This window comes from Triticum urartu, chromosome 5 (assembly GCF_003073215.2).
Source record: "Triticum urartu cultivar G1812 chromosome 5, Tu2.1, whole genome shotgun sequence".
Taxonomy (NCBI): Eukaryota; Viridiplantae; Streptophyta; class Magnoliopsida; order Poales; family Poaceae; genus Triticum; species Triticum urartu.
In genome coordinates, this window is record NC_053026.1 from 470,810,007 (window position 1) to 470,823,652 (window position 13,646).

The 13,646-nt window shown below is 44.3% G+C and overlaps 3 protein-coding genes across 4 annotated transcripts; 2 read left to right on the forward strand and 1 right to left on the reverse strand.

Annotated features, from left to right (window-relative positions):
* On the forward strand, nucleotides 1-3,790 carry LOC125509923 (cyclin-C1-1-like; the record flags this gene model as incomplete). Of its 2 annotated transcripts, none has more annotated exon segments than XM_048674978.1 (9): nucleotides 1-82; nucleotides 197-303; nucleotides 700-739; nucleotides 1,419-1,463; nucleotides 2,213-2,334; nucleotides 2,417-2,534; nucleotides 2,649-2,693; nucleotides 3,263-3,410; nucleotides 3,490-3,790. In XM_048674978.1, coding segments are annotated over 9 exon segments (777 nt in total). In that variant the 3' UTR covers nucleotides 3,610-3,790.
* Nucleotides 3,791-4,043: 253 nt separating this feature from the next.
* LOC125509924 (E3 ubiquitin-protein ligase RNF4-like) lies at nucleotides 4,044-7,344 on the reverse strand. The gene is made up of 6 exons (XM_048674980.1): nucleotides 7,178-7,344; nucleotides 6,356-6,589; nucleotides 6,003-6,072; nucleotides 5,412-5,527; nucleotides 4,541-4,781; nucleotides 4,044-4,430 (listed from the first exon to the last, which is right to left on the reverse strand). The coding sequence occupies exons 2-5, from the start codon at nucleotides 6,563-6,565 to the stop codon at nucleotides 4,542-4,544; spliced, it is 636 nt and encodes a 211-aa protein (XP_048530937.1). The 5' UTR covers nucleotides 6,566-6,589; nucleotides 7,178-7,344; the 3' UTR covers nucleotides 4,044-4,430; nucleotide 4,541.
* Nucleotides 7,345-7,452: 108 nt separating this feature from the next.
* Nucleotides 7,453-10,986, forward strand: LOC125509922. Its single transcript, XM_048674977.1, has 4 exons — nucleotides 7,453-7,661; nucleotides 7,747-7,878; nucleotides 9,460-9,861; nucleotides 10,610-10,986. Exons 1-4 carry the CDS (start codon nucleotides 7,525-7,527, stop codon nucleotides 10,746-10,748), a joined length of 810 nt encoding a protein of 269 aa, XP_048530934.1. The 5' UTR covers nucleotides 7,453-7,524; the 3' UTR covers nucleotides 10,749-10,986.
* Nucleotides 10,987-13,646: the final 2,660 nt, after the last annotated feature.

The following is a 13,646-nucleotide window of genomic DNA, read 5'->3' on the forward strand; positions in this document are numbered from 1 at the left end:
GAGGCTCCGCCGCTCCGGCCGGCGAGGCTCGCCGGCGTAGCCAGCCAAGGATGGCCGCCAACTTCTGGGCGTCGTCGCACTCGTAAGTCTCCAGCTACCGGTGTCGATCGATTCGGTCTTTGCCCGTGATGGCGCGGATTGATTGAAGAATCTAATTTGGCGTGTTGTGTGCGCGCGCTTGATCCGGTGCGAGCAGCAAGCAGCTTCTGGACCCGGAGGACGTGGACCTGGTGCCGGCGGCGGACCGGGAGCGCGGCATCACGACGGAGGAGTTCCGCCTCGTCAAGATCCACATGTCCTCCCGTACGTGAGCTCCGCCAGCGTCATCCCCGTCCCTTGCTCGCCCCTGATGCAAATTACTGTACTTTAGTTTCTCAGCAGTGTAAAAATTCACCGTGACGCAAATTTTGGGCAATTCCCTACCGTACCCGTCGAATCAAGAGCGAACAGATCGTACGATGTTCGTTCTAAGTTGCTGATTTAGAAATACAAATTCGTGTTCTCCTTGTTTTATAACAGCATTTTTGTGATCTCAAGTTGTGGCAATTGTTTGTGTTCATTAATTGGCAGTTCCTACCATCAGCATGGGTCCAGTGCAACTCATTTCCTTCCATTTGCAGCGGCCACAAATTATCACTTTAGAGTTTACTTGATTTGCAATATTTCGTTCTTACGGAGTAAAGCATTTGTTGGTTTCAGATATATGGCGGTTGGCGCAGCAGGTGAAAGTTAGACAAAGGTTGGACCTTGGATCCATTGCCTGGCCTGCACTTTTGTTTTCGATTATGTAATGTCATATTTGGACTCTAATGAACCAACAAAACTTATGTTCTGCATTTAGGCTATTTTGGACTTAGCATGCTTTCCTTCTACGCTTAACCAAGGAGATCTCCATAGTGTTTTGCACTTGCCAAGAAAATGAAAGCAATGCTTGCGTCTATCTACTAATAAATATTTTCGGTTACTTTACTGAAGTGGCTACTTCCATATCAACAAGTGTTATACTCCCTCTGTAAACTAATGTAAGATTGTTTAGATCACTACTAAAAGATCTTATATTAGTTTACAGAGAGAGTAAATATTGGCGTACAAATTGTTGACTTATTACAGTATTACGATAAACACATTCATACTTTCGCTCATCAGGTTTCACCTTCCTTATAATATTTCTGCATAGTTTGTTTCAACTTCAAGATTGATATATAAGCTACTTGCTTTCATACAAAAAAAAAGGATTCACTGGCTCAGTGGCATTGTTTGTTGTGCTTTATCTGTACTGTTTATTAATCACATGTTTGTTGGGGCTGTTCTTATAAGATTAGAGTTGCCATTTGTCCACTAATACGCAGTACATTTTCCTCTCGTTTTTTCTGGGATTAACTCGTGATGCCGATCATTTTAAATCATTGCTATTTCAGAGTCATAGCTACTGCCATCACTTACTTCAGGCGTGTCTATACAAGGTATGATTCTCACCTAACAAGGATACATGGGATATGTAGTTTCTTTCTGTTCATCACGAAGAAAGAGTGCCCCACCCCTCTGGTCTCTGATTTCTTGCCTAAATTTGACTATCATTTTAATTAGCTGGAGAAAGGAAACTATGATACTACTTTTTTAGGCTGCAAGGTGCTGTGTTCCCCTAGGATCTAAGATGGTCAACTTACTGGATGTTTCGTATACTATGACTGTATATGATGTTTTGCTGTTTCTTTCTTTGTTCTGATGGGAAATTCAGTGCTTCAGTCAGAACCCTGTAAGATTTCGCGCTGCTCCAATCACCCAATCAGAACTCGTGATTTTGTAGATATTAATGGTTCTCAACTTGCTTCAATCAGAACTCATGTGTATCAGCTAAACCTACTACTATGGAACTTTTCTGTAACTATAAATTTCAACTGGTAGTGTTCTGAACATCGAGGATCAAACTCATTTTGTATACTTTATTTATTATAATGGTTCTCAACTTGCTTCAATCAGAACTCATGCGTATCAGCTAAACCTAGTACTATGAAAATTTTCTGTAACTATAAATTTCAACTGGTAGTGTTCTGAACATCGAGGATCAAACTCGTGTTTTTATACTTCATGTGAGCAAAAGTTGGACATGAAGGTTTATTTCGTTTGCTTGTTTCTACATTTCTCTCTAAACCAAATTTAGTACTTTACGTAAGCAGGTATACTTGTGTCCTAATGCTGAATCTTTTTACAGAAAGAGCATGAGTGAGTATGACCCTCGTTTGGTAGCCCCAGCTTGTTTATATTTAGCATCGAAGGTAGAGGAGAGCACAGTGCAAGCAAGGCTTCTCGTCTTCTACATAAAAAAGATGTGTGGTAAGTCTCATGAATCATGATCATACAGGTAACAGTTTACTTGGAAGAGCTGCACTAACGGTTTAGTTGTTCCCCTTGATAGCAGGTTCTGATGATAAGTACCGATTTGAAATTAAGGATATTCTTGAAATGGAAATGAAGCTCCTGGAAGCGCTTGACTATTACTTAGTTGTTTACCATCCCTATCGTCCTCTTTTACAGTATGATTCTGTTTCCTGTGATATCTTATAAGAGTAACAAATGACATTTCTTCACTGGTAGTAGGGGGCCTCTTATAGTTAACTGTTCCCCTAAGAGAGATTTTCTGTTTGCAGTTTATTGCAGGATGCTGGCGTAACAGACCTGACACAGTTTGCCTGGTAAGCACTGCTTCATGAATGAAACTATGCCGTGTAGCATTAAATTGATTTGTGAATGCTGCTATTCTGGAATTGAACTTCTAGACCTTTATAATTCAACCACAGTCGCATTTTTTTGACCTTTCTATCTAAGAAAAGCTACAGTAGATATTTAGATTTTAACCACCAAATGTCACTCAAAGCATCTACGGTAGCTTTTCTTAGACAAATGTTTTTATGACATGAGCATGTTAGCCCCAGAGAAAGCAGACTTATCTTTTGGTATCCTTGTTTCAGGATTTCTCCTAATATATATTTTGAGTTTATCAACGGTATTTACATTTGGCATTGATGTTCTGAATATCCTTGATAGAACTGTAGCCTGTAGGATTGTAGGGACATATGATAGAAGTACCTCAGCTGGGTTTTCCTTCTCATTTTCTGTATTACAGCACAGTTACTCAGTTAGTCAATAAGGCGATAGCTTTTATCTGGGATCACATGGAATACAAATACAAGTGAAATGCTTCTATCATGCTTAATCTTCAACTTGGCATATATCTATTCTGATCAGTCATGGTTACTTGCAGGGGCCTTGTCAATGATACTTACAAAATGGACCTTATTCTCGTACAGCCTCCCTATATGATTGCATTGGCTTGTATATACATTGCCAGTGTTCTTAAAGATAAGGATACAACTTCATGGTTTGAAGAACTTCATGTTGATATGAACATTGTAAGCGCATGTTTGTGAACACCCCCTTTCCCCCTCATAATACCCATCAAATTGATCGAGATTCATTTGCAATACCCAGGTGAAGAATATTTCAATGGAAATGCTGGACTTCTACGAAACCTACAAGGTTGACCCCCAAAGGGGGCTCTCTGACGAAAAGATCAGCCCCATAATGAACAAGCTGCCAGCAAAGGCCTAAAGTAGATGTTCTAGTTAATAGTAAATTCTTAGGCCTAATATTGCAAGTGGTCAGCGGATCAATTGTGATGCATCTTTTCAGAATGAAGAAACCCATGATAGGGAATAGTTTGGATGCGCTTGTGATAGTCTGTGATACTTGACATTTATAACTGTTGTATTTACAAAACAAAATTACTTCAGTGTGTGTGCTTGTTGGCATTACAGCAGGATTAGTTGATCAAGACCATTCCCTACAGATCTAACGGCCCCAGCAGACCTGTAGCACCGTATCACCTAATTGACGGTAGCACCGTATCACCTAATTGACGGTAGCACTAGATATTTTCCCTGGCATGACTATGAAGTTCCCCTACGTCCTCAGCCATACCTACCCTGGGCAGTATGGTAGCTGATAAAATGCCAGGGCAGCCACTTCAGAACATAGCACGGCACTGAACAGAAATATCAAATGTGCAATCTCAGATGCAGTTACATCGACCAACTATGGAGAAGAGAAGGGTACAAGGCTATTAGCCTAATACATACAACGTTTTTAAGTTGCCGCAAACAATATACAGAAGGCTACAGGCAAATTTGTAAAACCCATTTCAGGCAGAAGAAGGCTATCCACTCTGTTTATCAGGTTAAACCCATTTCAGGCAGAAGGCTATCCACTATCTTTATCAGGTTAACCCATTTCAGGCAGAAGGTTATCCAGTCCGGTCATCAGGACGATGAACTCCTACCGACCCATTTCCATACATTCATCTAGGTGATGATGATACACAATGCTCCCAAGCAGAAGATCCACCATGGTTCTCCCTGGGAGGGCTCCTGACCCTGACGATAGATTTCAAAGTCAGAGGTTCATTTTAACACATCGAACGGACCTGTATCTGATGAAATTGAAGCTCAACAGATTAAGGTGTATAGAAACTGAAAGGGCTCACCTTAACGGGAGGTGTTAGGAAGGTAAATGCGATGGAAATTGTTCATCTTCAGGTGCTTCCGGCAGGTAGGACATTTCTTCTGGTACTGGATGGCTTGCTTGATGCAGTTTGTACAGAAGATGTGGCCGCACATTGTTGTGGCGGGCTCGTCCAACTTGTTCCAACACACCGGGCAGGTGAAGATGGGTTCCTTTGGAGCCACCTTCACAGGCTCTTTGCTAGTTTTCCCCGCATTTTTTGACTGCCAAGAATGGGAACGCAGGTAGCTAGAGTTTAGCACAAATCACGAGGCAACATGCTAGTAGGAACTGGAAGGCAGGATGGAATGTATAGAGCAGCTTTCTTAGGTGGAAATATCCTATAGCATAAGGTATAAACTACTCCCTCCGTCCTAAAATAAGTGTCTCAACTTGTTGTACTAAAGTTAGTACAAAGCAGAGACACTTATTTTAGGACGGAGGGAGTATAAGGTAAACATGTTAGTACACTGCACCTACATAACAGATGGCAAAATGCTTCTTGAAATTTAACAATTACGAAATTTTCAGTGCCAACCAAGAGTCTTAACCGTTGGCCACTCGAGAACAACCTGGACAGGTCTATATGACATCATCAGAGAACTGCAAGTATGACAAACATACAACGAGAAATTCTTTCAACTTAATCAAACATAGTTACACCCTTAGTCCACTAAAAGGACAACATAATGCAAAACTCTATAGAACGAACAAAGGGGTGCATCGTGCACTAGATACCAGCTGTTATTCACATAAAGGACAAAGTAGAGAACAACTAATAAGTAATCACTAATCATTCATCAAACTGGACTTAAAGCTAAGAGAGTTTAATCCCTTAAAAAAAAATTAAATACCTGTAAGCTGGACCCTTCTCCTGTTTCTGGAGAGATGTTTATTACAGGGGAAACTCTTGGGCGTTTGTTCCTTGTGTTATGAGAAAGCACTGTTGCATTATCATCATGAGACACTCCTGATTGAATAAACAATGAGGCAGATAAGGAGGCTTAAATGACAGTGATATATAGTCAGATAGCATATTGACAAATACTCGCTCTGTCCCAAAATAAGTTGAGTCCTTTATTTTGGGACGGAGGGAATATTTTACAACTTCCAGTTGTGGTTTCCAGAGTCAGCATCAATATATATGTATCACGTTGCAACAGGAAGTTATTATATAGGAAATTAGCCATGGGTCCAATTTTCAGCATAGCTTATATATGTCTGTTCCCACTAGAAAGCAAACTTATGTCACATTGTATAATCAGCACTTACGGTCATCATAGCAGCATGATATAGGTGATTTTTTATAAATTGGATAATTCCAGAAGAATTGATTAGGCAGATGATAATAGAATGATGAAGAATATACCAAACAATTTCCGTAATGTTAGAAGCCAAAACAACTCTACAGAATGCAACATAGTAAGACTAAGTAGCGAACTAACCTTGCCGGATAGCATGTACATCGAGATCAACTACTGTCACAGGCTGCCTCCTGGGTCTCCGGTTCCTCCTCTGCAAAATGCAAGAAGACTCGATATAAATGCCAGAAATGGTGCATCACATTCATGTAATAACCAAGTTGTAATACTCTTCCTCAATATGAAGAGCTTGTGTGCGTCAGAATCATAAGAAGTACTCCCTCCGTAAACTAATATAAGAGCGTTTAGAATACTAAAGTAGTGATCTAAACGCTCTTATATTAGTTTACAGAGGGAGTACAAAACCTATTTGAAAAGTGAATGTATACACCATGGTCCTTAAACATCACTACGAACTTATTGCCTCGCGAAGTTACCTGAGGAGGCACTTGTGAAGCTGATACGACCTGCACTTCATCCTCGAGGGCTTCCACATCAATGGGTGAGGTGCGCGCGCCAGCGTTAGAGGTCGATACTCCACGTCGGCTGCCCGCCGCTGGGGGGGTTGAGACCAAGTTCACGACGACCTTATCAGCATCTTGTGATTGCCTTCTGGAGGCACGCCGTGTGCCGTTGGCAGTACTCATGCTCCCTTAAGCTCTTGAATCGACCTGAGAGTGAAAGAGACGTGATTCAACAGTTACTTGCTTTTACCACAAACTATCTGTCAAGTGTCAGCTATCAGCAAGCATTTTACCCTGTGACCATCTTATAGCAGTATAAATAAATCAAGGACAACGATGCTCAGATGTCAGATCAAACTTTGGACCATCTCGACAAAGCTACCGAGGGCCAACAATGCAAAATTCGACCACACGTTCTTGACGAAATTTGAACTAAAAAAAAGAAGTCCCATCTGGGGCAGTGAACTGAACCACGAGCAGTAACAAAATCGGGGGGATCATCACCACGACCCTCAGCAACCGTAGGACGGATCAAGCCGGAGACCCGTCCGCGAGCCAGAGCACGAAACGAGCAGTACAGCGCACGCACAGATGCCCCTGATTCCCAATTCCTAAGGTAGCCGCACCGAATCGACGGCGAATCTGCCAAGAAATGGAGGAATTCGACCCAGGGACCGTCGGCTTGGGGGACGAGTCGAAGAACAGCTCGTCGCCCGCAACTACCTCGCTGGATCGGCGCCTACCGCGGAGGCAAATCCAGCGCAAATCGACACGAGCGGAGATGGGGGGACGTACCGCGCTCACCCGACGAACCGAGCTCGACCGGACGCGCAGAGGAGGCAGCCGCCGCGCCGCGCCGCCGGCCCGCTCACTCGATTTTTTTTTCCTTCGCTCTGCGCCTCCTCCTCCACCTCCTCCCCTCTCCCTGCCCTGCCTGTTTTGAATGAAAAGGATGCGAAAGGGGGAGAAGACGAGGTCTCGCGATAAAAAGGAAGATACGTCTCTTCCCTATTTTGGGCCCCGCCTGTCAGGGCCCGCTATCTTGGCCTTGGCCCACGTGTGCGTGGAGCCTGCCTCTTTTGGGGGCCCGTTTCCAGTGTGACGGGACGTTGAATTTTCCAGTGTTGCGGAGCTGTCTGTCCATGGCGGCCGCGGCGCGAGATCGGCGGCGAAGGGGCCGCGCTCCCGGGGCTGCCTCCGCGGAAGACGACGGGGAGGAGCACCACCTCAACCCCTTCCTCTCGGACGAGGCGCCCTCGTCCTCCAGATTCCAGTTCAGGTGCGTGCTCTCGGCTCTCCTCCTGCGGTTGATCTGTTGGTGCGCTTGTGGATCGTTCAGCGGGTTTGCGTATGTTGCGGAGCAGGAACGTGGCGTCGCGGACGCGGTGGGTGGAGGAGGCCGGCGTGGCGGAGGTGCTGGACAGCAAGGGGAAGCTCTGGCTGACCACCGGCGTCACACGCGGCGGCAAGCTCTACTACAATGTCGAGGAGATCGGGTACGCCACCTGTTTGATGAAATGCCGCGACAGTAGAACATGGTTATTTGCTCTGTGATATGCTACCGTGGCCGTCGGGGCTTCTTACCAAGCCGTGTGCATGACGTCTTTCATCTAAGAAATGCGGAGCATGTCCTGGAGTTCTTTTTTCTTTACGGGCAAACAGTAGGGGAATCCCGGTATAACTTTCATTAAAAAGAAGAGTAAACGGAATTTACATATTTTACATGGGGGTTGAGATGGCCCCCAACAGAACAGTAAAAGAGAGAGGAGCCTATACTAATAAAAAGAATAAAATGGAAACTAGAGAAAACCGAGGGTTTAAGAAATAGACGCAATCCAAGCTTTCAGTGGCTCCACTTCCACTGTTTTAACTCTAAATGTGATGAGGTTCAGGTCACTAATTAATCAATCTTCTGCGCCAACCAACAAGTGAAGCAACCTTTTTTATTTCAAAGATCCAATCATTACGGTGCTTCCAAATGTTCCATAAGGCAGATGAAACTATTTCTATGGAGCAAGGGCCACTGATGTTAAACAACAGATGTTCTCTAGACTCTCTGACACTGACTTGACATAGAGCACAATTCACCCCAGACTCAATCGTCCAGTGTCTTCTATCTATCATGTCTCTTGTATTAAGCCGGTCCAGAGTTAATAGCCACATGAAAACCGTCTGTTTTGGCAAACATTTACTTTTCCAAATAAGTTCAAACAACGGGCAAACCTGGACACAGCTGAACATCAACTTATAATATCCCGCAGAAGAGTAGGTTCCAGACTGGGAGGATTTAAACGTCCAAGTATCTAGCTGGGTGCCAAAGCGAGACTCACTACGAAGCTCCACCAACATACTATGCAGTTCCTGAAGCTCACAGTAGGCCTGAGGGGAGACTGGGATTGCAAAGAAACTTGCCAAGTCTTCCACCGAAGTTGCAGCTGTCATCTCCGTAAGTGAGATATCTGGGTCTAGAGCAAATGAAAAAAGCCTTGGCATCTTCTCAGCTACAAGATCTCCCATCCATCTGTCTTTCCAGCACACAATTATTTTACTATCCTCAGGGACGCATGCAGTGATAGCTCTGAAATTATCCACCAAAAAGGTCCCACCCGACCACACACTTGAGGCGTATCAGTTTGATAGTATGCTTGGAAGCCATGTCCACCCATGGTATATTAGCACGATTAAAAAAATTAAACAAGTACTTGAGGATGAGAGCTTCATTTTGGACTTCCAGAGTAATAACCCCAAGCCCCCCTTTACTTTTCGGACGGCAAACCATGTGCCAAGCTGCCAGCGAATTACGATGTTCAGTAATGTCATCTTTTTGCCGAAGGCACGATCTCCTAATCTTGTCCACGTGTGTAATAGCAGTCTTTTGAATTCTGATCATGCACATAAAGAATATCCTGGAGTCCTCATGCTTGAATCAATATGATTGTGCTTGTTTAACCCAACGGTGTGCAATAATTACACTATGCAGCACTCAAATGTTCATTGGATGAATTGCATGGCATGCCTTTTGTTTTCAAATACTTTGACTTGCAAGCTAAGGCGTGTTGGCTGACCAAACTATGCAGGTTTTTGGCAGAAAGAGGGGCATTGATTTTTCTCGATGATGAGGGTGGGACAATAGGAATGGAAGAAATCTATGGAAAGATTGCAGGAGGAAAATATGGGTGCTCGTGGGATGCCTTCCAGGCTTACAAACACTTGAAGTTGCTTGGCTACATTATTGGACGATATGGTGTCCCCTGGACAATGAAGCATAACCCTACTTGTGAAACCACTGATTCCCTGGAGAGTATGCCTGACACTAACCAGAGCTTCGATAGAGCCGACGGTGTCCGCAGCGGCATCGCGAAATTACTCAAAGAAATGCACATAGATGGGTTGCATCCATCCTTTGAAGTGTATCTACCAAATAGCAAATTTAGAAAGTCATCCCCTGGAGCCCCTTGTTTCTTCCTATCTATGTTAAGGTAATGTTACTTTTCTCACGTGCATTTGTGCTTATAAACTAGTGCATTTTCATCTTACAGTAGTTCACAAGGTTTGTTTAAAATGGCAGTGTAGGATCACAAGGTTTTCTACAAGAGTGCATAAATTGTTCATTGTGTGTTTGATATGATTTTAATCTCTTCTGGTTTGAAATGGATGTTCTGAAACTTCTGCACATTTAGGCATCACGATTTATCTATCAGGTGTTATTGGTTGTCTTTCTGTGCACATGGATATCTCTCTTTTGTGTTGTTAATGTATTGTATGCACATATACATAGATTTAATACTTTGCTCTGTTATCACGGTGGTTATAATGTTCGAGCTAATGTATATAATTTAAGCTTAGTATCCAAGCTGATAGGGAATTTTTGGTGTCCAATCAGATTTTTACTTAGCTGAGCTATGTCTTGCAATCGAAATGTGCAATCAATCATGATTTCTTGTATTTATATGCTTATCATATATCCATCAGTCACACCCTATCACAGGTTCTCATTTTCGTGACAAACTTTTCCCCAACAGAATAAATAGTGATTCTAACCATGTAGTGGGTAATGAAACACGTGAAGCCACAAATTTGCAGAAAAAGTTATAGAAGTAGGCAAGGAGACACGAAAAAATGCCATGAATATATGAATTTGGGCTTAGCAGTTTGTGTTTGGATGCATATGATCTCTTGAATGATATTTCTTTCCATCATAGCTCTTGTTTACTCGATTTGGTGCAGAGACAAACCACCATCAAGGGATGAACTGGAAACCATCGAAAGCAAGTGTGGCGGCATTCCTCTTAAATTTTGTCAAGTTGATAATGGACGTGTCAGCCTTCTCTCCTTCGACAAAGTTCTACTTCCTAGTTTGCCCTGACAGATAGCAGCAGAAATGGTTGTTATTTTTCACTTATTCTGAACTTCTGATCTTGTAAAGGTATCACCTCAATCTGCATTAGGATGTGTACTCAGTGCCATGAACGACAACCTAAAACAACCCCATGAATCAGTTAGTTCAGAGTGGCATGTGGATATTGCGGAAAAGGGCACCGTTGCTGCATCTTGACATCGACTGTTTTTTCAGCAGCAAATTGATGAATCGTTTCAATGGACAACAAGCGTTTCTGTTGTGCTAAAACATCGATTTGCCTGCCCTCTTCTCGGGACCGATAAAGTTGCCAGATAGATCTTCATGTAAAAAAAAGAAGGGTCTGCAGGGATCTGTGGAATCGTATCCACTTCCACTCTTTGCTCTCCTTGTTTACTGTTTACAACTGATGATGTTGTTTGGGCTGGTGCAACATCACCTTTGGGTTTTCTGACTTCAGGGATAATGCTTCGATATTTTCCATGGGGACTAGGTACTTTTTGGTGCGTTTCTAACTAATTAAGTTGCTTGCTAATGTCTCTGTGTTCGATGACACCAGAGAAGAGTTCGTACAAAAAATGACACTAGAGAACAATAGGCCGTTGCCACTGAGGAGAGCGTCATTTCGTTGCACAAGAGTTGATGTGACAATTAATCACCGTTTGGCCCCTACCAAATCGTTGTTGCGATGATTTTCCAGTTTACCGGCAATGAAGGTGATGCTCTAACTTCAGTTCGACAACCACTCAGTGGCATGTAGGGGATTGTTCTAGTATCCACACTTTTGGGACTGAGGGAAATAATCGAGTGTGTTTTATCTTTAAAATGGGGTGCGCCGCAGATAAGTCGTTTTTGTAGCTCAGGCGTCATGGAGGCCTTTTTGGAAAATTCAAAAATCGGAAAATTAATTTTAAAAAAATTCTAAACAAAAATCCACATGCATATATAGATGCCTTGCTTGCATACGTATGAAAGTCCAAGATGATATACTTTAACATGTGAGCTACACAATAAAACATGTGTTACATGCACTGTTCACTATTAAAATGCACAAGTTTTCTTATGAAATACTCCCGTTGTCCCATGATGTAAGACGTTTTCTGACACTACACTACAACATTTTTTGACACTACACTACAAGTGTCAAAAAATGTCTTACATTATGAGACAAAGGGTGTATATGCTTGCCATTGTTATTTATTCAAATCTTGATATGAAATGTTATTGTATGGATCACTATGTGGTGCTAGGTACAGATTGGTCTATGGAGAGATCGAAGCCTTATCGTCTCCTAATTAGAAAACCCTAGCTAGGTTTCTCCCGCAACCCTTAATGGCTAGGGCAAACTTTACTCTTCAAACTCTACCGATCGAGCCCATGAATTCATCTCCCCTCTACCTGCCGCTCAGACGGCCGGTGGCAGGGAAGAGAATCCCGGTGCCTCCGCTTCGGTTGGTAGTTTAGGTTAGGATTTTTTTTAGTCCTCGTAAGTGCGGTGCTCGGACGGATGCAACACTTGTTTGAGTTTGTCTTCTGGTCTCCAATCCTCTTGAGTTCGTCCAATTGGACGTAGTCGACTCGACGGAGCTCCGGCATAGATTCCTGCCATCTCCTTGGGACGGTAAGGTTAAGGTTTCTCGTCGTGTGGTGATATTTGCTACCAGGTGCTTCAGATGTATTCAAGGGTTCAATAACGACGAGTGTGGCTCCAGGGCGCTGGTCTTTAGGGGCACATGCATGAAGACTTCCCGGGATTCGCGATATAATTTAGCGGCTCCGATAGGGGAACGGCGACAACGGCGCGTCGGCGGCTCGTTCTGACAACAGTAGTGGTCGTTTTGGTGTCTTGGAGTCTCGATGTAATTTATTATTATGTTTGACGTGCTTTGCACATTCGATAAACTTTGATAATAGACCTGAGTTATTTTTGCCAAAAAAAAGAGATTGGTCGATCTATACACCCATTGCCTTGTCGGTTTTTACTCCAAAATTTCAATGGTAATGATGCCCAAACCCATTCATATGGAAGCACTTGCCGATCAATCAGCTTTGTGTACTAGTAAAAATTGATACACCATCTCTGTGCGAAGAGCGACATGCCCCGTTCTGCCCTCGGATATTAACGCTGGAGCAATGGCGAAACCATGTAATCCAAACCAACTCATCTCGAGGTACACTCGGGGCCATTTTAATCAGGCCCTGTCTCGAGCATGCCGACAGAGTATCTTACTCGTCAAATTCCCTCGTACTACACTCATCTGAAAAGGACATTGATCCGGAAGCTCTTACGCCAGAGGTCGGTCAGGAGCCACAGAAATGACGCCATGCATGCACATGTGCACACATACGCGGGCGCCTATATAAACTCGTCACCAGTAGCTCAGTACCCACGGCCACGGCAAGGCAAGTGCAAAGCTAGGCTAGCAAATAATTAAGCAGGCAGGAGGAGCTTCGCTGCTTCAGCAATGGCGAGCGCCAAGCTGGTGCTCGTGGTCGCGCTTGTGATCCTGCTGCAGGCGTCGACGAGCGCGGTGGCCCGGCACCACCACCACGCCAAGCCGGACCCGTGCGACGACGCCGAGGGCGACGGCCCCGAGACGGGCATGCGGCACAAGCACAAGAAACCCCACTGCCCGTCGAAGCCGGGCGGCCACGGCGGCGGCGGCGGGGGCACCCCGGGCATTATGACGGTGAACGGCTTCGAGAAGGGCCAGGAGGGCGGCGGGCCGGCGGCGTGCGACGGCAAGTACCACAGCGACAAGGACATGATCGCGGCGCTGTCGACGCGGTGGTACGACGGCGGGCGCCGGTGCCACAAGACGATCCGCATCACCAGCAAGCGCAACGGGCGCACCGTGGAGGCCCGGGTGGTGGACGAGTGCGACTCCAACCACGGCTGCAAGGACG